At 39.6% G+C, this 27,418-nt stretch overlaps 1 protein-coding gene across 1 annotated transcript in view; it reads right to left on the reverse strand.

Moving 5' to 3' along the window:
• LOC103180525 (general transcription factor II-I) overlaps positions 1 to 27,418 on the reverse strand; it is a 50,102-nt gene that overhangs the window by 19,818 nt on the left and 2,866 nt on the right. The window contains 16 exon segments of the mRNA XM_042338775.1: positions 4,971 to 5,026; positions 5,408 to 5,591; positions 6,316 to 6,381; positions 10,193 to 10,300; positions 11,617 to 11,679; positions 15,119 to 15,196; positions 15,435 to 15,506; positions 16,254 to 16,331; positions 16,811 to 16,860; positions 17,597 to 17,648; positions 18,471 to 18,499; positions 19,340 to 19,523; positions 19,739 to 19,876; positions 20,480 to 20,618; positions 21,067 to 21,176; positions 26,949 to 27,017. Coding sequence (XP_042194709.1) covers positions 4,971 to 5,026; positions 5,408 to 5,591; positions 6,316 to 6,381; positions 10,193 to 10,300; positions 11,617 to 11,679; positions 15,119 to 15,196; positions 15,435 to 15,506; positions 16,254 to 16,331; positions 16,811 to 16,860; positions 17,597 to 17,648; positions 18,471 to 18,499; positions 19,340 to 19,523; positions 19,739 to 19,876; positions 20,480 to 20,618; positions 21,067 to 21,171 — 1,402 coding nt within the window. The 5' untranslated portion in view covers positions 21,172 to 21,176; positions 26,949 to 27,017.

Genomic DNA, 27,418 nt, shown 5'->3' on the forward strand with positions numbered 1-27,418 from the left:
TTTCTATACGCTTATACATTCTACACGTTTGTTGCTTGTATACTTCAATGCCACTGTATAACCAAATACACTCAATTTTACCAAATTTATAAATGTATCAAAAATGACATTTATAGCCCCGACCTACAATAAATAGGGCAAGACATTATAAAACAATTTACCAGATATTTTCTCTTTTACTCCCTCATACAATCATTAAAATCAAAATCCAATCTCTAATATCTGCCGGAATAGACAATGAAGTCCTGGGCACAGGATGAAGAAATGCACAATGCAAACAAAAATAAATGTTAATTGGTTTTATTGACCAATAAAATAAAATACAAACCAAAGAAACATTACAGTTTTATTTACTATCGGACACAGAGGAGGTATACTAACATGGAAAACAAGCTCATAAAAGTGGGATTGAGTGTTGGAGTGGAGGTCAGAATTTTGGTAGCAAAGAATTCTGTGATTGATTTCCAACTGAGCAATGTTTTTACTTTGTCGCAGAGAAAACTGCAATACGTTATTGCATTCGCTAAAAAATAAAAATTAGTCCAATGATGTTGGATGGAGACTGTACAAGAAGATAGGCTTTTCTTTTATATTCAGTGTTCTCTTGTTCCAAAAAGCACTTTTCAAAAGAGCATGAAGTACCTTTTGTGTTCACTTTTTGCCCCCAACAAGACCAGCTTTACTCTGTCCTTCTCACCAAAAGCTCCATCTCTTACCACTGTTTGCTACATCCACCACAATCTTTAATTGAGGAATAGCCCCCCTAACACTCTCCAGCTACTCAACATGCTCTAGGTTGACCTTCTCACACTAGGGACTGCCTTATAATATCCATGTCTTTGACGCCAACGAATCCTTCACTTCCTTGTATTCCAGGCCAACAAATTCAAGGGCACTCAGTCCTCCTCAGCAGGGGAAGCTGCGCCTGGAATGGATCAGTTTAGCTCATACAAGGATTATTTCATTCCGTGCGTTTCCGTGAACTGTAGCACAGAATTCTTCTCTATGAAAAGTTTATTTAATTATTTTCTTTTTTGCGACAATACTTTAGTTTTAGAGATTCCAGGACCCACTGGTCCATAGGTTGGATGTCAGTCATATAAGGATCCACATCCAAAGTTAAAGTGCTTTCATCAGAATATGAAGGTGCCGTTTCTATACTTAAATACACTTTAGAGGAAGGTCTTGAGCCCTGAAACAGATTTGTGGTAAAACCAGAAGATCAAAGGGTTTCCTTACATCCATTCATCCAGATCAACTGGTTTTAATAATGGGCACCACTACTGCAAAGGTATGAGATTTGCTCCTTACTCAACCGACAATCTGGGCACAAGCCTCTTCCGTATATACAACAGGTTTGGTTGGATGGCCTTTCCAGTAAACACTAGACTCATCTTCTTTGTAAACTGATCAGTGGCCAATGTTCAGCCATCAATGCACCGTATGATGATTAAAGACACTTGCAACTTTAGAGCTTTGAATAAAGTTCACGTATTCCATAACGTGCTTTAAAATTATGCAGCCAGCCACAACTTGCATTGAACGGTTCCTCTATGCCTAATTGTTCGTGAAAATATTTGGCTTTGGCCATGATGAGCAGTCCAGTGACGTGTATTCCCTCCGACCGTTTCCTCTGGAACCAGATGTACAATTCCTGATCGAGCTCGGCAAAGCTGGATCTCTTCATCGATTTGCGAACCAACCGTCCAACAATGTTGTCAGACTCCGAAGCAAAACGGGTAATCTTCCAGCGAGCAGACTTAATATCATAAATGGAACGCTGGCTGCATCCATATTTCTGTGCGAGCTTCGATGCAGGAACACCACAGTCCAATTGATTCAAAATTTCAAGCTTCTTTTCAATCGTCAAAACAACACGTTTGCGTTTAGGAGTCTTGTCTCCTTTGCGTTCATCATCCATGATGAATACTGTACAGGTAAAAATAGTGCTCAATCATTACCATTTTTAAAAACGGCAGGTATTTCTGATTAATAAAAGTTGCTTTTGTTTTCTGCGTTTACAGGATTTTTGTTAAAAAAGGGGAAAAATCTGTGAAGTGGCTGTGTTATTGCCTAGCTTGACAAATTTCTTACATTTCTATTTAAGGAATAGTGCAGGTTATCATTACAGTATTGTTCAGCCCAAGCATTCAATGCACTTTTTGGCACAAATGCAAAATGATCATAAGCAGTTATGAGAGGAACCTCATTTTAAACAGTATGTTTCACACAATCACTCTGCATTGCACTTTTGTGAGCTCTGTGCATCACTCAGACACATATTGTAGCAGTAAGCAAAAANTTTAGAAGTTTACACTTGGGTCACACAAAATATAGTCCATTATCAGGTGTTTCTGCATTCATTTAGTGCAGTCACGTTGTATCTATGGAGATCTTAGCAGCCTTAAAACTAAAATTTGGGAGATAAAAGTGCTAATAATGCACTGTATACATATCCTGTCTGAAATTCCATTTTAATATACAGAAAACATTGAAGAGCATTATTCCAGATCAGCTTAAAGCCATTCAAGATGTGCATTAATTTTCACATCCTGCCCAAATGTGTCAACAATGTCGCCGTATCTGGCAAAATACAGGCTGACCCCGGTGTAACAAACGCCCTGGGATCTTGGGGAAAAGGAACGTTGTATCTGGGTGCGCTCTAAGAAGTTCAACTTGCTGCTACTGAACTTACCGGCTGCCTGGTCAAAACTTTGCTTCCTGAGCCTGCCTCAAACGGAACACCGCACATTCGCACCCCAACTCTCTGCGTACCCTCCCTCGAGGGGCACAACATCAATGTCATTACGTACGACAGCGATACAAAATGCGAGTAAACATTCAAACGCTTTTTTAATAAATTGGGACTACATTAGGAATAAACTACTCTCCAGTATTACTGTATGGGAAAGAAAGAAACTTTAGTTCAACAGTTTTGCCTCATAATAACAATAAACATAGGGAGGAACTGTTCACTTATGAAAAAAATATTAAGTGTTGACTGCTTTAGAGTGTGCACAGTTTTTGCTCTACAGGTGTTTTCAATTTTATTAAGTAGTCCAAACAACTCTTCTGTATCTTAGAATGCCTGGGCATAACTTCGTTCAGTGTTTATATCTTTCAAAATTTCACGCAGAGAAGGAACCACAGGTTCACAGTGCACATCATCATCGTCGCATCTCTCATTACCCTGAGGTTTCTTTGGCATAATAATAATAATAATAATAATAATCCTTGCATTTGAAACTCGGCTTACATCTTTAGTGATTTAGTCAATTAGAGATTCTGAGATTCCAAGGGGGGGTTGCATTCTTCTGTAGTGTGGAGGAAAGGCATCTCACTCACACATCGGGAGAAATCTGGAGCATTCCTGTATGTTTCAAGCAGTTGGTTGCACAGTTGTCTGTGACCTGCAACCACGCTTTCCTTGTGAGATGGCTTGTAAGATGTCCGCTTGAAATGACGCATTGGCATCAACACAGGCCATTATCTTCCTGAGTAGAGCTTCCAATGCCAAGACTTGAAACACTGGATCACTCCTTGGTCCATTGGTTGCAAAGTTGGGGGTTAGGGAGTGGATGGTAACAGCTTTCAAACCCCAAACCTTGGGATGTGCTGGGTAGCTATCCACAAAGTGCACGACTTTTCGTTGCTGGGCAGTACATTTTTTCATGAAAGGTTCTCACCCATTGCCTCTGGATTTCTGGTGTTATCCAAGCTTTGGTGTTAATTAATAATAATAATCCTGCATTTGATATAGGGCCTCATCACGTCTTCAAGACGTCGCAAAGCGCTTCACAGAATACACTGTAACATGAATTCACTGTGTTGTACTAATACTTCAGTAGTAATGTCTTCACGTTTTAAAAACGCCTTGGTTTTGCAATTTTCCAATGCACATGGTCGGATCCATCCGTATTGGCCCCTGTCAGAAGTGTTACTCACTGTTTTTGCTCAGCTTTTTTCTCTGCAGTTACCATCTAATGAAACAAGCGTATTGATTGGTAACAGCTGGGAAATAGCCCTGCTTCGCAGACCTTGCAGAGGTCGCTCATATTGTACCAGAATGGGAAAGAAAGACACCCTTGAGCCAGTTAGACGCAATTTTGTTATCAACAGTCGCTTTTCCCCCCTACTGTGTTCTTGAAGCTCACCTCGTGACGGTTTTTGAATCGTTCGATCCAGCCGTTAGAACACTTGAAATGTTTAATATTGAGAGACCTGGCAAACTGTTCAGCCTTTGCCTTCAGTAGATTACAAGACACCGGAATGTTCTTTTCCCTCGTGGCCACAAACCAGCGATGCATGGCTTTGTCAACCTCCTCGTGCTCTGGCGCACGGATCCTTTTCCTGGTCGTCGAGGCTCCCCCGCGCACAACTGCTTCCCGAATCTTCTCTCGATTTGCCCAAACAGTCGCGACTGTGCTTTTCGCTAGTCCCAGTTCTTTGCAGATCGCTGCCTGAGATTTCTTTCTTTCCTCTAAAGCTTGAACCATCTGCAGCTTGGTTTGCAGTGACAAACTCCCCCTCTTACTCGCCGTCCCCATTTTCACTTGAATGCAGACTGCAAACACGGGCATGAGGGAAAAACGCATGCGTGTATTGGTTCGGTTTAATGGTTAAATTTAGAGGAGGAAAAGCGAGTAAACACAAGACGATGATGACAGTGTCGGCGGCAGTAATCCTGGGGAGAAGGAGACAATCCTGGGGCAGCCACAGCAGCCGCAGGAATAGCCACCGCGCCTCAGCCAATCTACTTTGTCTATGTGCCCATTCTGCAGTGCGTTATATCAGGAGCTGCGCTGCTTCAATGATTGCTGTATTAGAGTAAGAACCAATAGAAAATCAATAAGAAAAACGGGTCTCAATGTCGAGTTCATTATAACCGGAGGAGGGATTGTGATAGCCAGGGATTGTTATACCAAGGTCAGCCTGTATACTGTATATATTTTTAAAGTTTAAATTCATACCTCCTGGCACAGATTTATTCGCTTCTTCATCCCGAATAGTAGATAACAGCTCCGGTCTAAAGGCAGAACAAAATAAAAGTATAACCGAAGACTTCCAATACATTTCTCACAACATCCATTATCAAATAGCCCTTAGTTGCAACTGTTTTAAGTACTATACATACAGATTTACACTTATATAACACCTTTCATGTTGGGAAGGTGTCAATAAGATAGAACACAGTGAGCCTAACCCTACTCTATTATAGGATTAGCCTTGGATAATACAAATGCCCTCTAAATATTATGAATTAGTTCAACGACAAAGAAACGCTACCATGTAAAATCACTAGGCTCATAAGCAAACTTTGATTAAGGTTCTAGATCAAAACCACCATAAATCCAACATGAAAAGCGGTTCAGTTGAGATTCTCAATGGAGATTCAATAGAATCCTACCTTTTGATAACAAATTTTATCTTTTCATTTGCTAGAAGGATCCTTTCGAGTCTTGGAATACCGTAGGTGGAGGGCCTCCTGAATGGAATACCTTCGGGTAAACCTTCAACACTAAGATCTTCAGCATTGGACTGAAAGAGTGGGTATGGGATTATGACGGGACTTGTCGTTTTTATGGCTTCAGCTAAAAGTGTTGACAGAAGGAAAAAAAGAGTCACAGTCAAGTGATTGAAAACCATCTGTGAATTCTCCCACCAATAAAAATAATTTTATAAATACAATAATGATTCTCCACTTCGGTATCAATCATGAATTTATTTTCATTTGGTGAAGGAGGGTTAGGCCCTACTTGAAGACGTGAAAGGCCCTATATCAAACAAAGAATTATTAGAATTAGTATTTTTTACTCAACCCTATAAGCCGAATTAGACCGAAATTAGTCCCTCAAGGGAATGAGAGCTGTCCGTGCAGACACCCCTTTTTCCCCGAAAAAAACCTCCCTTAGCCCCAAATCATCAAAGGAAGACGCAGACCTGATACCTGCCCTCTTCGGATCTGAGTTATGCAATACCAATCCCAGCCAAAGAAGGGTCGAAGGCATAGCTCCTCCAAGGAGCTCGATCCTCCCATCGTGCATTACAGGCATTCAGTGTTTACACAGAGCGAAAGGACACTATTCCCTAAATGTGCTGGCTTATTATTAACACAATTACCAGGCCATGGTCTGTTCACACAAGGTGATGTTCAGCAAAGACAGATTGTATAACAGGGAAAAAAATCATGGCTGATAGTAAGTTGTACTTTACATCCCATCACTTGCTGGTATAAGTCCAAAATCTAAATAAATTATTTTATTTTAATCAATTACACGGATTTGTTCTGTTTCCTGAAATAGAGACAATACTAACCATATTTCTTTTCAAAAAGATTTTCCACTAGCTTCCTTAGTTCAGTAATTCTGGTGTTCCATTGCTCTGTGGAAAAGGAAAGGTTTTTAAGCAGTTACATAAAATGTCATCATTCAGTCACACCACACTTCAAATAAACAAAACACAACAACTTGTACCACTTCCTTTCACATAGTTTTTTTTTCATGTTTTGAAGGGACAAGGTGGAAAACCAAATAAGGTGGAAAAATGGGGAGTCGAGGGACCAAAGGCAAAGTTGAAAAGGCTTTTCAGGATGCTTTTAAAAAAAGGGAGAAAAGCCGTTAGGAGAAGGGATTTGGAGAGGGATTTAAGGAGAGCCGGACATAATCTCACCTGCCAGAAGATGGGTCATGAGGGGGGTGGGGGGAGAGAAAAGATAGAACAGGAAACACTATAGTCTCTGGAGTACTAGTCTGAAACAGTTATGATGCTGGAATGTAATCAGTTCCTGGCAACCATCTTCTGCCCTCTACTAAATGTATTGCAGTAAAACTCACACAAGTTGTATAATATATATATATATATATATATATATAAAGTCAGATTTTAGAGAGTAAAACTTACATCAGTCGGGACCATAACATTTAATATGACTAACGCAATGTCAGGAGTTACAGGCAAACTGTACAAGTTATATAAAATCAGACTTAATCAATAATCTACAATGCACGTGCCAAATTCAATTCAGCCGGTAAGTGCTCATTAGGTGACGGGTCAGGACTACATTTCCCACGATTCAATGCACCTCGACTTGTTGCCGTATGTGCACTTACCGGCAAGCAATGGGACGGCACTGAATTGTGGGAAATGAAGTTCTTCTGCTCATGCAGCAACAGGTCCAAGATTACGTGTCCTGCAATTCAATGCAGCCGGCCGGGAAGTGCACATGCCTCGACGGATCAAGACGTCATTTCCCCGCAATTAAATGCATCCGGTAAGTGCAGGAGCAATGGAGGATAGGAGGGTGGTGTTACGAGTTAGATGATAAATATAACTAGTGCAAAGAAATCAAAGTGGTTTTGATAGGAAACGGAATGGAACTCGGGTGCATGTACGTCTTAGGCGATCATATGATTTATAACAATTCAAGCAGTTTTACTGTATATCTTTACATGTTTCTAGCATGCCTTTAGACCGGAAACATTAAAATAATGCGGTTGCAAATACTGTATAATAATCCAAAATGTTCATCTGTGCTCCCTTAACATAAGAACATAGGAAATGCTAGACAAAAAANGACCAAGGTCCATCAAGTTCACGTTCCACCTTCCTGGCGGTCGCATGCACATATGTCCCAAACTACCTATGTACTATATCTCTCAATCAATAATCTACATATACGGCATTTAAATTCTACAATGCAGGTTTGGTTGGTGACATTAAGGCAAGGTTTCTGTAACATGTTGAACCCATGCGCATTGAAGCTATGATAGGCCATTCTTTCCATATACTGTACAGTACAGCACCTCATGTGCAGAAAACATGTACAATGAACGGCACTAGCAAACAGGTTTCAAAACATAACCTTTTATTAGAACATAAACTCTTACAAACCCCTGCCCTCCATCGTTCCCGATCCCAGCCCCTTGCTCAGGTCGAAATCCCTGATTGTCTAGCGCCTTGGGATGTCCTCCCGACATGAAAGGCGCTGTGTAAATGTAATTTGCTGTTGTTGTCATATTAACACTGTGACCAAATTATCAATCACGTTTTAAAAACATGGTAAATCAGACATAATCCCTCAATCAATTCACTTGGCCTGATAGTATTCAGCGATTATTTTCTGCTTCATTCGTTTTGGAACCTCACTCATTACAACAGCTTCAAATTTGTCAGCCAATTCCAAAATCTCATCTGCAGGGCTTTCCACAGTCATTGAGAAGCGACGAACAATATCGAGTGCATGATAAGGCGTCACTAACAGTGGGCACGAAAGGGGTGGAATCCCCGAGTTCGGAGCCTTCCATCTCATCGCTCGGGCAGTTAGCATCTGCTTCATCAGAAACTAAGGACATAATGTCCTGGTCGGATAGTTCTCGGGTGTCTTTGGTGTCATCCATGTCCACGTCAACATACTCGTCCAGTGAAGGAATCAAACTGCCGTATATTTGTGCAAGGCAATCCCAGATGTTTTGGAACTGCTGCTCAGTTTCTTGCTCCGAATCATCTGTGATGTACTGGTCGGCGGTACCTTCAAACGCCACTTTCTTGTAGCAACTTGAGATGGTAGTCTGGGACACTCCACTCCAAGCAGTTTGCATAGCAAACATAGCATCCAGTAAATCCCACTTGAAAGGCAGCGCGTGTTGTGCTGCATCCAGTCGTCTAGTAGCCAAAATGTGCCGGTAATGGAACTTCAGATTGCGAATCACCCCACCATGCATGGGCTGGGTCACACTGGTTGTATTTGGAGGCAAAAATATGAGTTCAATGTTGTCTAGTTCAACTGAAGAATGAGCAGAACACTTGTCAAGGATCATCGCTACCTTTCGATTTTCTTGACCAATTCGCCAATCCAGTTTTTTAAGCCAGCCCTCGAACATGACACTCGTCATCCAAGCCTTTTTATTGGCAGAATATTCCAGTGGTAGTCTGTGAAAGTTTTTGAACGCACGGGGCCACATGTTCTTTCCAATAGTGTACAGTGGTAACTTATCAGACCCATCCATATTTGCACCAACCAGCAGCATGATTTGTGTCTTGGGTTGTTTAGACCTGTGGTGGGAATCCCTCCATGCGAAGCCAAGTGATTTTTCTGGCAGCATTTGCCAGAACAAACCAGTTTCATCAGCATTGTAGATGTCCTTTGCCTCGTACCGTTGCAAAATGTCGTGAAGCTTCTCATCTTTCCACTCTTGAACAATCTGCAGGTCAATACCGGCATATTCCCCTGCTTTCCTAATCTTCACGATGCCCCAGCGTTTCTTAAACCGATCGATCCATCCCACTGAAACCGTTTCCTTGTAACCGAATTTACGGGCAAAATAACCAGCCTTCTGAAGAAGCATTTCTCCGTCTATCCTTAGCTGATCCAGCGCCAAATTCTGCCGAAACCACAGGATAAGTGCCGCATCGACATCTTCAAATGTTATTGCTTTTGCACGTTTGATGTTCCCCTTCCGTGCATCAGGATTGTTCACGGCACGATAAATTTTCTCCTTATTCTTGAGGTAATCGTTCAAGGTCTGTGGTTTTAAATCGAATTTGGCAGCAATGTCCTTCTTTTTCCATCCAGGATTCGCTTCGCAGAATTGGAGAATCTGGAACTTCTCCTGATAGGTCCTTGTCACTAACTTGCGTTCAGTTGTGGTACCTGTATTGCCTGATGCCATGATGACAGGTCAAAACCTTGCTTTCCGCGCCTGTTCACTGCACTGTACTGTACTGCGCATGCGGTACTTCGGCACTGCAGCTGGTGAGTGCGCATGCAGTGACGGGTCAAGTTTCAAGCGGAACACTGCGCATGCGTACTTCAATGCAGCCGGTAAGTGCGCATGCGGTGAGGCGTCAAGCCTTTGCTTCCCCGCGCTGGTTTCAAACTGAACACATATGTACTTCAATGCAGCTGGTAAGTGAGGTAGCTTCTTTACAAGTGAGGAGACGATTTGCAAAGAATTCAGGATGTATTTGGGACCAAGAAACCTTTACAATTTAGCTGTTTATCCAATTTATAAAAAACAAGTGCAAAGAAATCCAAGTGGATTTTGGTAGGAAACTGAACGGGACTCGGGTGCATGTATGACTTAGGCGATTGTACGATTTATAAAGAAAGACTTCTACAAGTTTTACTGCATCTTTACTCTCAATAGCTTTTGCTGCAAATGAATTTCTAGAAGAGATAACACGATTAACGTACCAAAATTAAACTCCCGTGATTTCCGTTTTACTGTGGCCCCCGCGTCAGTCGGCTGCACAATGGTCTTTGGTCTTTTATTGGGCGGGACATATTCGTCATCTTCGTCACCTGGAAAGCCACATTTACAAACTTTAAATTGACATTTAAAAGTTGTTAAAAACAACCGTCCATCACAACATAAAGGCCAACAAACATTTTCCTTAGTCCATTTTAGCTGGGCCACAAACTGAGCCACAGGACAGAATTCTACATTTAAGCCTCCCATAAACAGTCTTGTATTGTCTGACCCAATTTTTTTAAAGTGATTATTACCCCTGGAAAAGCGATCAGTCACACTCCTATATAAAGCAATGCTCGGCGCTCCTCATGATCTCTAACTAATGGTCGTCACCCGGTACGTACTGACGTGTACAGGACTATTGTACAGTCAGGTTGGCTTAATATTTATTTACTTATGTTGTAATGTGCTGCCAGATGTTATAGTTATGTGCGATTGTTATATTTTTTCCATTTGTTATAAATCTTAAATTGTTGTGTTCCTTATGTGCAAGGTAGCCGAAGGTTGCTAGGTTTTAATAAAGAGCTGTTCTCTACTGAATGTACTCTCGATTCTCTGTAGTATTCTAGACAACAAAAGAAGTAAGCACTTCAGAGGGTAGCTGTCAACATCGGAGGTCTACGAGTGCGAGCAAACTCCGATTAGACATTCCAGTTACCGGGCATTGGGGTTAACTGGGAATACCTGTCTGTGTGTGACTCTGACTTGGTTGAGTCACCTTTGAAATAGGGACTCACACTGACAGGTTTAGGAGAGAAGCAGAGGCCACTTAGTACAGAATTGTTAATAAAATTTGCACATACATCAAGCGATGAGAACCATCGCAGGCCTCTCCGACTCCTCCCTCCACAGGCGGAAGATCATCCAGAACTGTGCAGCCCGTGTCCTCTCCCGCAGCAGGCTCTGTGACCCTATCACCCCCATCCTCGCCCGACTCCACTGGCTTCCCATCACACAGAGGATACAGTTCAAGATCCTGGTCCTCACTTTCAAAGCCCTCTATGACCTAGCTCCTCACCTCTGCGACCTCCTACTACCGACATCCTGCTCACTCACCCCACTCAGCAGGCTCCGGCCTGCTTCACGTCTCCCTCCTCATCCGCCATACCATCGGCAGGTGGGCCTTCAATCATTCTGCCCCACCCTCTGGAACTCCACCCCGCAGTCTCACCGTCTCATCCGCCTCCTTTAAGACCCGTCTCAAGACTCTCCTCTTTGACCATGCCTTCGGTTCACCTCCTTCCCCACCCGCCCTCCACCCTTCTCTATCCCGACCCCCAGCTCAGGTCCGAAACACTTAGGATGTCCTCCTAATATGAAAGGCGCTTTACAAGTGTAATTTTGTTGTTGTATTCCTAATGCTTACCTTCAAGAGTTACTTCTACTTCAGGATCTTCACTAGTTTCAGAAGGCTGTTGCCGAGCCGGGTCTATGAAACACATATTCAAAATATAAACATTGTGTAAACTTTATTGTTAATGTTAAACATTTTTCAAAAGTTACTGCCAAAACAAAATGACAACTTAGGGATTTTTAGAACCAGTGTCCCACAAGCAGTCATGGATTGAGTGACCACATTTTTATGTGTTATTTGAAGGGATTATTACTCCTAGAAAATCAATCCATCAATCAACTAACAACCAGGCGCCTACTTACTGCTTGGTAAACAGAGGCGTGTGGAGTAAGAAAACTTGCTAAATGTTTTGCCCTACCTGGTAATCAAACCCAGGTCCCTTCGCTTGCGAGGCAAGTGCCCTATTCAATGCACTACAGGATACCACTTTTTCCACACAGAACCTGCTTTAGTCTTTGTGTAGTAGTCCAATCATAAAGCGAGTATCCTCGGCACATGCAGTTTCCGGTGCAGCCATTTGCAGACAAAAATGTGACCAAAAAGACTCCACTTGGGAGAACGGCAGGATTGAGTGACATTCAGTTCCGACTCTTTCAGACATGAAGGGCAACCCCATTTCAGCATCTCTGCCTGACAACTATTTCTAGCAGAAAAGGCCACACTGCAATTATCCCCTACATAAAGATGTTTTTCTAATGTCACCTTAATTCCACATGTTAAATTTCTGTCCTCTCATTACTGACTTGTCAGCTAGTAAAAAATTTAGTTCATCTTAACCCTTCTCAAGTCTCTCTTGATAGCTGAAACTCCTTAGCCCTGGCTGGAGTCAGACTATGCGTGATGAGGAGCACCTGAAGCCGTATACAAAAGAAGGAGCAAGATCGTGACTCAATCAGTTGGACGAGGCATAAAGAGGGAGCCCTTGAAAATCTCCTGCCTGAACCAACTGCTAAAATTGTTGTGGGTCGTAAACTCCACACATGCGCAATTTTCAAACCTCCAGGCTATGTGCTTTTTTCTTTTATTTCCTTCCTCTCTTTTTGCCCCATAAACCCTTTATTTATTAGGTTGGGCTCTCATCTTAACTTAATAAACATTCAAGCTCCACCCTCTCTCACCACACCCCCTGCCCCCACCCCGGGCGCTGTCCCATTCCCCCCCACCATCCTCCACGCCTTCTTTCACCTTTCCACAGCCTTCCCTCCTCTGCTATAACCTGGGCATCCTTCACCAGGCTCATCGGGTCAGTAGAACTGACAACCTTGTGACTCAGAGGTGAGAGCGCTACCACTGAGCCAGGCTGACACACACATGGAGTATGCAATTAGCCAAAGTTTTACTGATGTTAGTTCATAACTATATTAATAGCAAACAATATATACTTATTACTTCAAGGCTACATAAATCATAAAACAGGATACATTTATTACTTTAGGACTACATAAAGTATAACAGTATATATCAACAGTATACATTTGTTACTTCAGGACTACATAAAGCATAATAGTATATATTACTTCAAGACAAAAAGCATAACACAATATATTCTTCTGAAGTAACACAATCGCCTAACGAATTATCAACGTGGTGTGTTAGACCTGCCAGACTTAATTGCTGCTTTCTTGTCGAAGTACAAAGTGGTTGATTTTTCAATACCTATAGTTTTGGAAAACCTCTTATGTTTTTGAACAAAAGACTCAAGTTGTAGAAGCTGTCAGCTGTCATTGGAAGAAATTCCCTTTGCCTCTAAGAAATAACTTGCCAAACTCTCGAACACGTGGGTGGGGTAGCACCAGGTCTTTCTTCTGGCTCTTCCTCCTCCTCCGCCATCTGGACATTGGCACAAGGTGCAGCAATAGAAAATTGGGGAAATATTTGCCAAAAATTGGGAAGGGAATTTGACAAATTTTGCAGAAAATTGTGGAGGTGAGGGGGCTGATTGGTACTAGTGAGAGTCACATTTTACTACTAACCTAGATCTTTTCACTTTATTGATAAAAACTTAAACATGAGGAAATAATCCGGGCACAATTTTCTATTGGCCAAGCCTATTACCAACAAGTCTAGCTTTTCACTTTTGTCCATATTTACAGCCAATAACAAGGTAACCCTGTCCTTTAATACTGTTGCACCTGCCACTGAATCTGTCTTGAATGTCAAGTGTTCCTGCGGGTGTTGTCCTCCAGCAAAGACCTGCCTGATCTGCATTAAACATCCGCTGGGTTGTAATCTTTAAGGAAGTTGGGGAGTACTTCGACGATCCTGCGTTCAGCAAATGAGCATCTTGCCTGTCTGCCTCCTTTTTTTTTGTTGGGACGTCCTCCCGACGTGAAAGGCGCTATACAAATGTAATCTTGTTGTTGTTGTCTCTGTGCTGCTTCTTGAACTGGATGGAATGTTTCTTCTTCCACCTTTCAAGCCACCCGTTTGTTGCTTTGAATTCAATACCTAGTTCTGTGGCGAGGCTGTTTGCTTTTTCCATCAGTAAAGGTCCATTCACGGGAACTTGTTGACTGCGTGCCTGGCTGAACCATCGAAGCAGGGCTGCCTCCACGTCTTCTGCTTTCCGCAATCGGTGTCGTTTTCTCTCTGGGTTGCTGTTGTTCTGCCATTCATCGAGAATTTTCTCCCTGTTTTTTTGAATTCGGGAAATTGCGCTTTGATCAACATCAAACTCAGCTGCAATTGACTTCTGACTCTCTTTATTTTCTAACTTTTTTAAAACTTCGACTCGTTGGGCTAAAGTAAGCGTAGTATACCTCTTCTTAGGTGTCGCCACAACTGCAAGTCAAATTTTTTGTGGTCATTTGGTCAACTCCTCAAGCAATGGAATTATCCAAACTAATTATGCAGGTGCGAATGAAATCAACTGGCTATCTTACATGCAATTAAACAAATTATGCAATTATCCGATATGTATTTGAGCAGACCACAACACATAACAAATAACAAATTTTCAGGACCAAGAAATTGCTATGCAATAAAATGGGGTATGAAATTATCCAATATGCGTTTAAGTGGAGTGCACTGTATACTGTGCTAGCCTGTATCAGTTGGTAGAACTCTCGCTTGCGAGTCAGAAGGTTGTGGGTTCAAGCCCGACATCAGAACTTGAACTCACACAGTCCAGGCTGACACTTTAATGCGATGTTGGGTGGGGGAGTGGGGGGTTGTTGCAGGTGCTATCCTTTGGATGAGATCTTAAACTGAGGTCCTTTCTGCCTGTTCGGATGGATGTTGAATAACCTGCGTCACCTTGCCAAGTTCCCCAAATACAATTGGTCATGTGGGACCCAACGCGCAATTAGGTCACTGTGTTTGCCTACAAACGCAGTCACTCCACACTAAATCATGCGAAACTTAAAAGAACGCCCCCCCCTGATGTGAAAGGTAGCATACAATTTATTATATAAATTGCAAGGATTATTTATATAATATATAGAACAAACCTGTATGTCTCAAGGTGTGTGTGTGTGTATATATATATATAAATAAATAATTTTAAAAAACGCACCTTTTCTACTGTCCACTGGAAATCCTTCGGGCTCCTTCTCATCACTTGATACATCAGCTTCAGTCTCTCGTACATTTTCTATTGGGGGTAAAAAGGCTAATCTAAATATTGTGTTAAAGCAGAAGAGGCATAATGACTCCAATTCCTACAAGTCAATCACCCGAATGGCAGAAACTAATGGTTACTTTGTCGTGTGAACAGTCTGTCTGGGTAACATCTATTTAAGAAAGCTTTGCCAGTGACTATCAGCCATCTCTTCCTCTATCCTCTATTACAATTTCTAATCAAAAGGCTGCATGTAGCTCTAAAAAGGTACCTTGGTGGGACCTCGATTGGGAGAAAATTCCTTCGTCAACTTCACTCAGTTCTGAAGGAATGACACTGGGCCCTGTCACAAAAGCCAGAAAAATAAGTGTTTTTTTTCCCCAATTGCTGTGTACAGTCTTACCCGCTTAGGTCAACATCGTGGAGACTGAGCAGATTTTGTCGACATAAGCAGGTTTCAACATAAATGAACAAACTAATTGTTGTCAGTCACTGACAGCCAAAACGTGTGCTGGGACCTGTAGTCTGGTCCTCAGAGATAAAGGCAGCACTGTATTAGGAATTTATTTAGACTGGTTTCATATTTTTTTCACCCAACACAAACTGCATTATACAGGCTTATTCTCCACCAAACTGGGATTTGCTTGCCACAAATCATTTTTTGATCAAAACCAACTAATAGTCAACTAGGCCCTACTGGCCTCTGCCAATGATAATAATAATCCTTGCATTTGATATACACCTTATGTCATCAGGACGTCTAAAGCGCTTCACCGAATATACTGTAAAGTGAATTGACTGTACATATTGTGGGCCAATACCTCAAGTTGCAATGGATTTGCCCTCCAATTACTCACAAACTATGGAGAAGTTGGAAAACTTATCTAAGATCAGAATTATCTCTCTCATATTAGAACAAACACACCAATAAGCAGGTCAAGTTTACAAAGCTACAAAGATAGCACTCTATGAACAAGTTCTTGGAAGTAACCAGGTTATATATCTTAAGTTTGATTTTGTTACCCACAGGGTGCACTTTCACCTGACTAGGGGAAAAGATGTTTACTAAGCAGCAGATTCTGTGCATTACCTTGAGCACTGTAGCGATAATAATCTGGATCTTCCTTCTCATCTTTGATAATAACCGAGGTTGACTCAACAGATGTGCCTAAAAAATGAAATAGTTTACAGGCAATGAGAGTCAATAAGATACATTACAAATATTTTTCAAAAAAAGTATTACGAATAGGAAAAACTATAATGTTGATAAACTTTTCAAAATTGAATACAACTTATTCCAATGAAAAGGGATTACAGTGGAAACCGCTTACAACAGACGCCAGATAAATTGAACAAAAAGCCTGGCTCCAATTCAATTGTATTCTCACCCACTTTAAATATGCCAGTTAATTCGGACAAAAGTTTGATTAATCCAGACAAAATGCCGCACTGGTAAACACCGCTGTATTATTCCACCAACTGACCAACAACTGAGTTCCTACTTACTGCTAGGTAAACAGAGGCGTGTATGTGTGTGTGTGGAATAAGGAAACTTAGATCCTCTCACTTGCGAGGCGAGCGCTCTAACCATTAAGCTACAGGACTCCACAAATGCCAATATTATCTTAAAGGAAAAACAGGACTTACTCGGTTGGTTATCATCACATGGTTCTGTTTTCACTTGAACTGGAACAAAGCTTTGAAAACAAGAGGAATAAAATATCAGTCTGATAAAATTGCTTTTATTTAAACAAATTAGAGGATATATACATGTACATTAAAGTTTCTGTTAGGTGGGCAAGGCATGAAGTTCAAAACCAAATAATAAACCATATCATTAATTACACTGCATTTCTGACCTTAGTGTAAAATTCGGCTCAATAAATTTAATTTTCCCAGAACACTAACCCTACAATCTTTGCATTCCAGCATCAAGCAATTTCTTAAGAGTCTAGTATTTGACCTCTACCAGTTTCCAGCAATTTATTGCCTGCTACGTAAAGAAATCCTTCCTGTGTCTTGCCTAGACATCTCAAAATGCTTCACAGGATATGCTGTAAAGTGAGTTGACTATTTTGTGGGTAAAATGCAGCAACCAATTGCACACAACAGTGTCCCACAAACAGTCATGGATTGAGTGGCCAAATGATTACGCAAGGATTATTAACATTTGTCAGATCAGAACATTTCCAACTTCCAAAACAGAGGTAGATAGCTTACACAATACAAAATCTGTAGCTTCACCCTAAAAATGCAAACTTCGTAAAATTCAAGGGCTACAGTTCTAGTTCTTAAGATGGAAATCTACTTAAGAAATGTTAAAAGTGTGCATGCCTTAGGAGGAAGTTCAGAACAAGCTTTTACAATTAATAAGTCAAATATTTTACAATTAATAAGTGACAACTCAAACAAGTACAAATATTTTCTCCTCACCTACTAGCAGGTGTCACTTTAATCTCCTGTTCAGTCTTCCGTTTCATTTCCACTGTGAATAAGTATTGATTTGTAAACAATTAGGCTTGATACCACAGAGAGAATACCCGTCAACATTTAAAAGAATAAGAACATAAGAAACAGGAGCAGGAGTAGGCCATTTGGCCCCTCAAGCCTGCCCCGCCATTTAATATCATGGCTGATCTTCTAACCTAATTCTATTTACCCGCTCTATCCCCATATTCCTTAATCCCTTTAGTTTTTAAAAATCTATCGATTTCCTGCAAGTTTTATAATCCTGCAAACTGTAATGGATTTGGGAAAGCATCTTTCTAAACTAATTTCTCATGAATTTTAAAAATCAACAATGAACACATTCCCTACTAATAATTTATGATTAAGATTGCTTTGAACATTAATACATGACCACTGTTATCCTCTAATACAGTTACCAATATGCATTCAAAACCTAAAACAGCTAAAAATCACACAAACACTGACATAAATGTAAAATAAACTAGATATAAATCTCTATATAAAGGGGGTAATGCGGTGCCTTTAAACTACTGGATCCCCTGCTTTTAAGGATATTTGCACCCACAATTCAGGTGAACACACACACACACCACAAAATCACTTGCACATTTTTCACAATAACTTGCATTTATATTGCACCATTCAGGTAGGATGCTATATTAAATGCAAGGAATTATAATTGTCTGCGGAATTTTAAAAAATGCAATTCTTTTTTAATCTGAAATTAATAAAGTTTGTGATCCAAATATTTCTAGACAAACTTGTTCTACGTTATAGGATTTAGTACTAGAGTTTCTTTTAAAAAAATAGACTTAGTCCAAAGCTGAGATCAACTTACCATGTTGAATGATGCTATCCAGAAATGGCCTGCATTATAACAAATTCTGATTACTCAACTTCATCATTCATAACGGAAACGTGAAATGTTGCAACATTCTTTCATTGAAACTTTCAATGGTGCTTGTGTGACATTTTCAATGTCTTTGTACGTGCATTTGCAATTCACATATGCAAAATGTAACTGGAAACTTATTTCTATGATCTCCACTACCTAAACAACAGCATCAAAGTTGCATTGTACTCAGGCCATCTCCTAGTCTCCACTTCCATTATTTGGATGGTGGAAAAAATTGCACACAAAACGTTTGTCATCTCAAAACTTATGCATTAATAATAATGTAAAATAATGTAATGTAAGAGCAGCAGAGGTCAGGAATATGTGCTTGCCTACAGCTTCACACTCTATTTCAAGTCTTCAGGACTTGCAACGTAACTGTAGCTAAACACCGGTGAGCAAACTAGTAACAAATAAACAATCCATTATAAAGATTGTAGTGAATCAGTTTCACAAGATGATCACACATTTGCTACCTGTTCCATGGATAATGTAATGTGATGTGATAATATACAGAGATTACAAAAAGTCAACAGATATAGGATTTCTAAATCCAATACCAAACCAAGCAAATTTATTCTCATTGGCAGCATGTGCATTTCTGTAAGTCTCTAAAAGTTTGTAATTAACTTTAGTGTGCATTTTTATGCCATAAATTCAAACCCAAGCCAAAATTTCACAGAAGCAGTATTGTTGTGTGTTTAATGACATTTTAACAAGTTCAATTCTATAGTTCTAGACATTTAGTTTTTAGAATTTAGGTTTTCATTGGAATTAGTTCCACTAAAATTAATCTTCAGGAGAGAATTTACCTTTTTATCACAAATGTTATCTGTGCCTTTCGCTCCAAAACTTTTTCTAAAGTTGCAATGTCATAATGTGCAGGTTGTGTAAAGCTTACGCCATCAGGCATTCCTTGTATTGCTACAGCTTCCGGATCCCTCGATATCTTTTCATAAGGCACAGGAATAGGAGCACATTTGCCATGAGCTTTACCTGCAATTAAGAGAAATTAGTTAATCCACAGATTCCAAACAAAGCACAGAGGAATCTGAAGATAAGAGCAACAGAATCATAATGCTTCCATGTGCTAAAATGCTGCACTTATTATGCAATTACCAACTTCAATCAGCTGCACAATTAGAGGATGATAAATGAATAGTATTATTTAAGATTTTTAAAAAAAAATCAAAACTGAAATTTAACCATACCATACAACAAACAGAATACATCTTCAACTGATTTTCTGAGTGTTTCGACATCAGAAACTTTATCCACAGGAGTCAGAGACACATAAGGAATACTTTTTACTAGCCGCTTTCCTGCTGCTTTTCGAGTCTCAGCCACACCTAAAATGTAATCAGCAGTAGTTAGGACATAGTATATACGAAGGCACTGCAAACATCAGAAGTAACTACACTATAGTATTAATAAATCAACAAAGATTAAATTCATCTACTGTCTTTACTCAAGTCCAGGTGGAAGACTGTATCACAATGATACGGATGATCTGTTTATTGCCATCTATACAGTTCCTAAGGATAAGAGACAACATGCCATGCTGTACCATTGTAGCCGCTTGATAGTTACTGAGTGAGTGACACCCCTCGCTCCTCCCAAACTGTGGGATACGACTACACGCTCCTACCCCACATCGAGGGCCGAAGGTCACACGCGGGGTGGGCTTATTATGGGACCCGGTTATTAGTCGATTGACAGATCTCTTTTCAGGAGTAATAATCCCTTCGAAAAATAATAATAAGATTTTGGTCACTCAATCCATAACTGCTTGTGGGACACTGCTGTGCACAATTGGCTGCCACATTTCCAACACAGAATACAAAGTCAATTCACTTTACAGAATATCCCGTGAAGTACTTTGAGACGTCTCAAAGATGTGATAAGGTGCTATATCAAATGCAAGGATTATTATTTATTTGTAAGTAACTTACAGTATTTTATAAAGTCTCTCTGAAAATCTTTTCGACTTCCAATGAAGGATCTTCCTCGCTCAGTCCCCACTACAAACACGTCCTTTTCATACACAGCGATACAAGCCACTTCAGCTTTTGACTTGGCAATTTCCTGACACTGAAGAATCACAATTAATGATGAACTTATAGGTCAATGGGAGAACTTGTTACACACCATTCATATATTTATTTAATGCTTGGCATTTAAGGAGGGTAGAAACATGGACCCCACATATTTACACAAAGCACAGATAGAATTCCAACATGAGAAGTTACGATACTCTAGATGTTTATTTACACATCTACAAATGCAGTTCAACAATTTCCCAGCTTTTTAAAAAATATATTTTACTGCATAAATTCTTCTGGTTATGTCACTGATCTATACCTAAAGCATAAATGAAACTCCTAAGTTTCACAATTACAGATACAATTTAGGCAAGTCAAGAAAATCTAGGAAGCAAGTCCACTGTTTTTAATGGGTCTGCACAAGATAAACGTGAAAGTCAATAACCTTTGCACTTTCAAGAATTTTAAATAGTAATTTGGTAAATCCAATCACTTACCATCGACTCCAGCGCAGACATGAGGAATTTTACTGCCAGGAGATTTTCAGCATTGGAGGGCTCCTCCTGTACAGTTGGTGCCACAGACATTCCTACTTGCTCCATGTTTTCTTCGTAGATTATGGGAGTGGAGAAAGGAAAATTAAAATTAATCGAACGCACTCAAGAATTTCACTTGTAGTGGTCCAAAACAAATCTCTTCCTTCTACATGGCCAGGTAACGTCCATTCCCTCTGTTTAACCCTTTTAAACACCTGGTTAATAGCCCTGCACAGTTCTTTCCTGTCTGCTCATAAAAAAGTAAAATATCAAGCACAAATTCTAGAAATCTTAACCTTACCCGTATTTGGTTGTCATTTGTATGGCTGCCAGTCTCTCAGAAACAATTTGTTACACAAACTCTGGTTAACTGTACTCAACATATCAAACAGGGAAGTCAGAAGAAACTTCTTTACCCAGAGAGCAGTGGGAATATGGAACTTGCTACCACAAGGAGTAGTTGAGGCAAATAGCATAGATGCATTTAAGAGGAAGCGAGATAAGTACATGAGTGAGAAAGGAATAGAAGGTTATGCTGATTGGCTTAGTTGAGGAAGGGCAGAAGGAGGCTCGTGTGGAGCATAAGCACCAGCGTGTACCAATTGGGCCGAATGGCCTGTTTCTGTGCTTAATTCTATGTATCTTCTTAATTCTTAACAAAAATTACCCTTTACAAATGGACAATCATCGGCAGTTTAAACTGTGGCATCCATGAGAAACAAATTCTTGCTACAATGACATTTTTCCCCCTACATAATTTTATACTCCGATCCACAATTACAAATTTAATAAACCACTTGTCGCACTGATTCATACAAGGTTAGGCAACTTAATCTTATTAGTCAAAATAGCACCAAGAGAAATCTCAGCACATATTCAGCCTGGTAAATTCAATAGATATTTTCGCTGGCTAGTCAATAATCTTAGTCTATTTTCCCAATAAATATCCTTCCCCTTTGTTCTAAAATAATCACTTGTGAAGATCAACTCAACGTTTTTGATGTGTTATTTACCAGAAGTGAGCTCCAAAACATTACTTATACGAGGTACACCGAAGACTTAATCTCCCTGGTATGTTCCAATGACTGTAAGGTTCAATTTATAATCTGGAGTTCTTCAGGTCAGGTAAAGGAGTATAACGTATAACTGTCCAGATTCTGATTTTTTTTTCATAAAGTGGAGGACAACATTTTTAGATTGCTATCAAATTAGTTGAGTTTCAATGGCCTACACTACTTATGCCACGAGAGATAAGCTGCATGACAAAAAGTTACTAACATTCATCCCAATATTGCCACACAAGATTCAGACTGAAATGGAAACAGTATTTAACAAAATTGCATTTGGTTAAATGGTTAACACAGGAAGTGTTTGTATGATCACTAAACACCATCTTGGAAGCAATTTAACGTATCTACTAGCCTAATATCACAACTTTTGAGTTGGTCTTTTATAGTAAGGGAGCAAACCTTAAAGCGGGACTAGAGATCAATTGGATGTTTCTCGCAATTATTAAGTGGTGCAAATTATCTTGTTTTAAAATTAGGACAATCAACAGTTACACCTTAAAAAAAACTAATGATTAGTTTTTAATCTCGAGTCAAATACCTTTGAAACCAACACATCAATCTTTGGAAAAATTGGCTCATTCAAGATTGCTTCATTCAAATACTAGCTGAAAATGTATCAGTCACTCAAATTAATACATTTCAAATGTATGCATCAAACGATATAACAACTCAGTTTCCTCTTCTGTATCCTCACATCATTAGATGCTGTATCAAACTGCTCAAGATTGCTACTCCATTGCATTACGATTACAATAGGCATGCACACCTTATAAAAGATCAAAACTACTCCAATCCATGTAAGAAACAGGACAACCTAGATCAGGGTGGTCTAAACCTTTGGCAGCTGAGGCCTGGAAGCCCTATTTGAGAAACGTCCGCAGGCTACATAACCAATATTTTTTTGTTTCCCTTCCAGAAACATAACATTTAAGTATAGAAAATCAAACACAAACCAAACCTTAAAACTACTCACAGAGAAACACATCACATCTTGTAGATTTTACAAAGGCAATATAAATACAGCTATAAAAGCTGCATTGAGAGGAGTGTTTATCAACACTGAAAATAGACTCCATGTAAACGGCTGAGTGAAAAAGCAGAAAGATCCTTGACCTTGGTGCACACAAGAAAATGTTATTATAGCTCTAGTTCTGAAGCCAGTTCAGTAGTGAAGGAATTAATTTTAAAGTATTAATATGTTTCAGAGCACTTCATCTTCTTAAAAGAATGAAAAGGTCAAAAGGGACTTACGCTATCTAAATTCTTAGCCCTTCCTTTGCCCAACTATTCGGATTTTCCATACTCTTCTCTTCACCTTTCCTCCCCACTCCAACCTAGATTTCAAGTCTCACCTTCTATCATAAAAAATGCTTGTCATAGAAAGTCTGTTACTAATCCATTTCCCCAGTTTGAAATATAAAATATATGAAACTGCATCCAGCCTTATTTTACAATAGAGAATTTAATAAATACAGTATTTTACAATTGAGAAGACAATAAATAGACTACCAACATTTAATGTGTTTGCAGATTCACGTACAGATATGCACTCAATGAAGACACTAGAAAGAAAAGCACTAGAATTATTTTCTGATGACATGGTTATAAGGTTTATCTCACACTGGCCACTAAAAAAAGGACAACACCACTGAAAAATAAACAAACCATTTTTCCACATCGTAATACTGTTCAGCCATTTTCTCCCTGAAGTCAATGAATCCCAAGCCATATTAATCCTAAACTTCTGAAAGTGGGTCAAGCAATAGCACTACTGGGCCTCATGGGATACTAAAAAAAACTAATATCTGAAACTTAAGAGCACAAATAGGCCATAAGGCCCGACATGCTTGTTCTGCCATTTTCTTCAGCAACTTGGGACGTCCTCCTGACATGAAAGGCGTTACACAAATATAATTTTGTTGTTTTTTAAAATAATGGCAGATCTTTTAATGCTGTCTGCTCTGCCACTTCTGCCACTCTGCCCCCACCCTCTGGAACTCCATCTCGCAGTCCCTCCGCCTCGCCCCCTCCCTTGCCACCTTCAAGACCCATCTCAAGACCCTTCTCTTCGACCGTGCTTTCTATCTCCCTGCTCCCACCCCTGCCCTCCACCCTCCCCCACCCTGACACCCAGCTTGGGTCCAAAACTCTGTTTGTCCAGCACCTTAGGACGTCCTCCCGACGTGAAAGGCGCTTTACAAATTTAATTTTGTTGTAACCTTCTATATAACCTTCCTTAGACTGGCCAACCAACACACAATAACCAAATGAGACCAATGTGATATACAATTCCAGTAGCTTTTCATAACTATTATATTGCATTTTCCTGGTTATAAAGTTCAGCATTGACTTGCGTTGTGAATTAGCTTTTAACAGCTCACTTGAACTCTTCAAATACCCGTTTCGTCCATCTTTTCCCCTAACCACTATTCTTGAGTCCAAAGTGCACCATATTTTCCTATGTTGAACTCCATCTGCCATAGTAACTTACACTTGCTTAGTGTAATTGCTCTTTGTGATGTACACCGACTTCTGGCTTAGTGTCATATACTCCCCTCGTTGCTATACATTCATTTACAAGCAAGAAGCGTTGGGAATCTACAACTAATCTATCTATTTATTAATTGATCATATCTATGCCCCAAGATTTCCCATGATTCCATTAGCTTTAATGTTAGCTACTAATATTCTTATCAAATGCTTTCTGAAAATGCAAGGAGATGTGAAATAAAGTAAGATGCAATAATTATATCAAATGCAAACGGGTTGACAGGTCTGCAACTAAAGAGAGAGTAAGCTCTCACCCCAATTTGGCACATGTTATACGATACATACCCCAAAGACAAATTATGACTGAAAAAATCAACTCAAATCCTGTAATACAACTAGTGGATTTCATTCATCCTTAAGCTGACAGCAGGAATAATTCAAGAAAGAAGTCACATTCACATATATTTTCAGGCTGAAACAAACAAATACAGTAACTTTCCCTTGCTTTCTATCCCCAACAACAACAACAACAAATTGTTTCCTACCCCAGATTCCAAAAATAAATTTCTGGATTTGGCATAAATCAATCAAGGAAATTTATACTGTTGGCCCACCATAAAGGTTTGGCCGCTACCGATTTACACTAGTGCGAGAGATGAGCGCAAGAACATGATAGTGACTGCTTCAGCCTAAGGAAAATTAAATGAACATACCTCAGAGCTAAGGCAGAACTAATTTCATTCATTACCAGATTTATCATGGTTGCAATGCAATTTTTTTTAAAAATCAGGCTAGTATGAAAAACTGCAACTGATCTTAACATTTCAATCATGAAACATTGCGACATTCACCAACAGATAATTTAATACAATTTGGCAAACATATTGACCTGCGTAGCCCTTCATTCAAACCTTCATAAGAAAGAGGAGAAATAGATAGCTTTCAGTTAGAATTTTCTAGACCCCAACTGCATGTAAACTTCTTCCAAGCTGAAGAAAAGGTTTTAGTCAGGCTGTAGTCATAAAGCATCACATGATATTAAAATACCCATTTTATTACCTTCAACAAAGGGACAATTGTGCTACACTCCCCCCTACACATATATAGATAGCACACACCTACTTTGCTATAGGCACTGGGTCATTAAAATTGTATAAATTGCAGTTGTAAACTAATCACTTCTACAAAACTCTGAGCAAGCAACTGATGTCTATTTTCCCACAGTTTTGACAACTATAAAACAGTCGATTTCATGACTTCCATCTTTCAAAATCTGGATTCTTTTGTAACTGGATGTGACCCAATGCCACAAATCTCACCACCAACAGCATTCTTTCCCATTACAATGCAACAACAACTTGCATTTATATAGCATCCCTCAAGCAGGGTAGCATCCCAGAGCGCTTCACAGTCGCAGAGCACGACGCCAAGCTGGGGGGGGAGGCGGGGGGGTCGCAGACTGTAGGCACAGTCGAAAAGGAAGGTAAAGTCAAAATTCACCAGATTTCATACACAACTGTTACATCAAAACTCGATTTCCTTTCAAAGCTGGGCATAATAATAATAATAATGAATAGATAGGACCAAGAAATGCCAACCATGGCACTACATATTTCTCGTGAAGACACGAGCTGTAAGAGTGTTCCATCACAATTCACGTAATTTCATACAACTTTGCTCTGGAAACAATTTTTTCCCTGAATTAATTAAACAGATATCCGATGATTAAAGAGCAAACACAATCAATTAACATAATTTGCATTTCAGTTTAGTCATCGGGATACAACAATTTTGAATGAAATTAACATAATATTCAAGGCTAAATCACCATACTGGTCCTACTAATTTCACCAACACCCAAATTTACTGAGCAAAGTATAGTTCAGTGATGTATGATGTACGTCACAAAACATAATCTCTTGTAAGGCATCATCACTTGTCGATGGAACTGGTATTTGCCTTTTTTAAAGATCTACTTCTGCTAATGGAATGCAGTGACTCTTATACAGTCCACAATCTTTAGCAAGCAATTAACTTAAAGCATTAATCAGCACAAATCGTTCACAGCCCATTCTTAAAAGGGAACTCAAACAGTCTGATGAGACAAAATCATTGATCAAGCTGGGTAAAATAGCCAAAATAACGAGCTATTGAGATTAACAATAATTAACAATATTAACAATAAAGCCACAATACACTAATCAATCTCTTCCACTTGTTGGATAAACATAAATCTTGAGAACCAACATCCATGTGCTTTTTGCTCTTATTCAGAAGGCTTACCTTTTTTAAAAGAAGCCTCCTACTACTCTGTCCTGGCTGTTTGGAAGATCTTCTCCTCCCTTAGCAGGTCTGTGAACAAAAAAAGGGCAGGTATATTCACACGCTGACAAAATAAATAATCCTCACTACAATTGCACTCATAATCATATGACCAATACTAGACTTAACTGATCTACCTAATCTCTGAAATGCTAATTACATGATAGTGGCAAACAAAACTCTTAAATCAATATTATCTACACAAAAATCAGTAGGACTTCTTCAGCAATATTTAAATAGCCAATGTAAAAATTCACACAAATTTTAAAATAATACTTTTATCAATAATATCCCTAACAATTGTCAAAATAATACTACTGTGGAAAATGTCTCTTGAACCAGAGAGACTTCTCTATTTTCCACATCTACTTTACGTTTCTTACCAAGACTCATAGTTCTGTAGTTTTAGAATTGCAAAATATGTAACAATA

Source organism: Callorhinchus milii, unplaced genomic scaffold (assembly GCF_018977255.1).
Source record: "Callorhinchus milii isolate IMCB2004 unplaced genomic scaffold, IMCB_Cmil_1.0 Scaffold10, whole genome shotgun sequence".
Classification (NCBI taxonomy): domain Eukaryota; kingdom Metazoa; phylum Chordata; class Chondrichthyes; order Chimaeriformes; family Callorhinchidae; genus Callorhinchus; species Callorhinchus milii.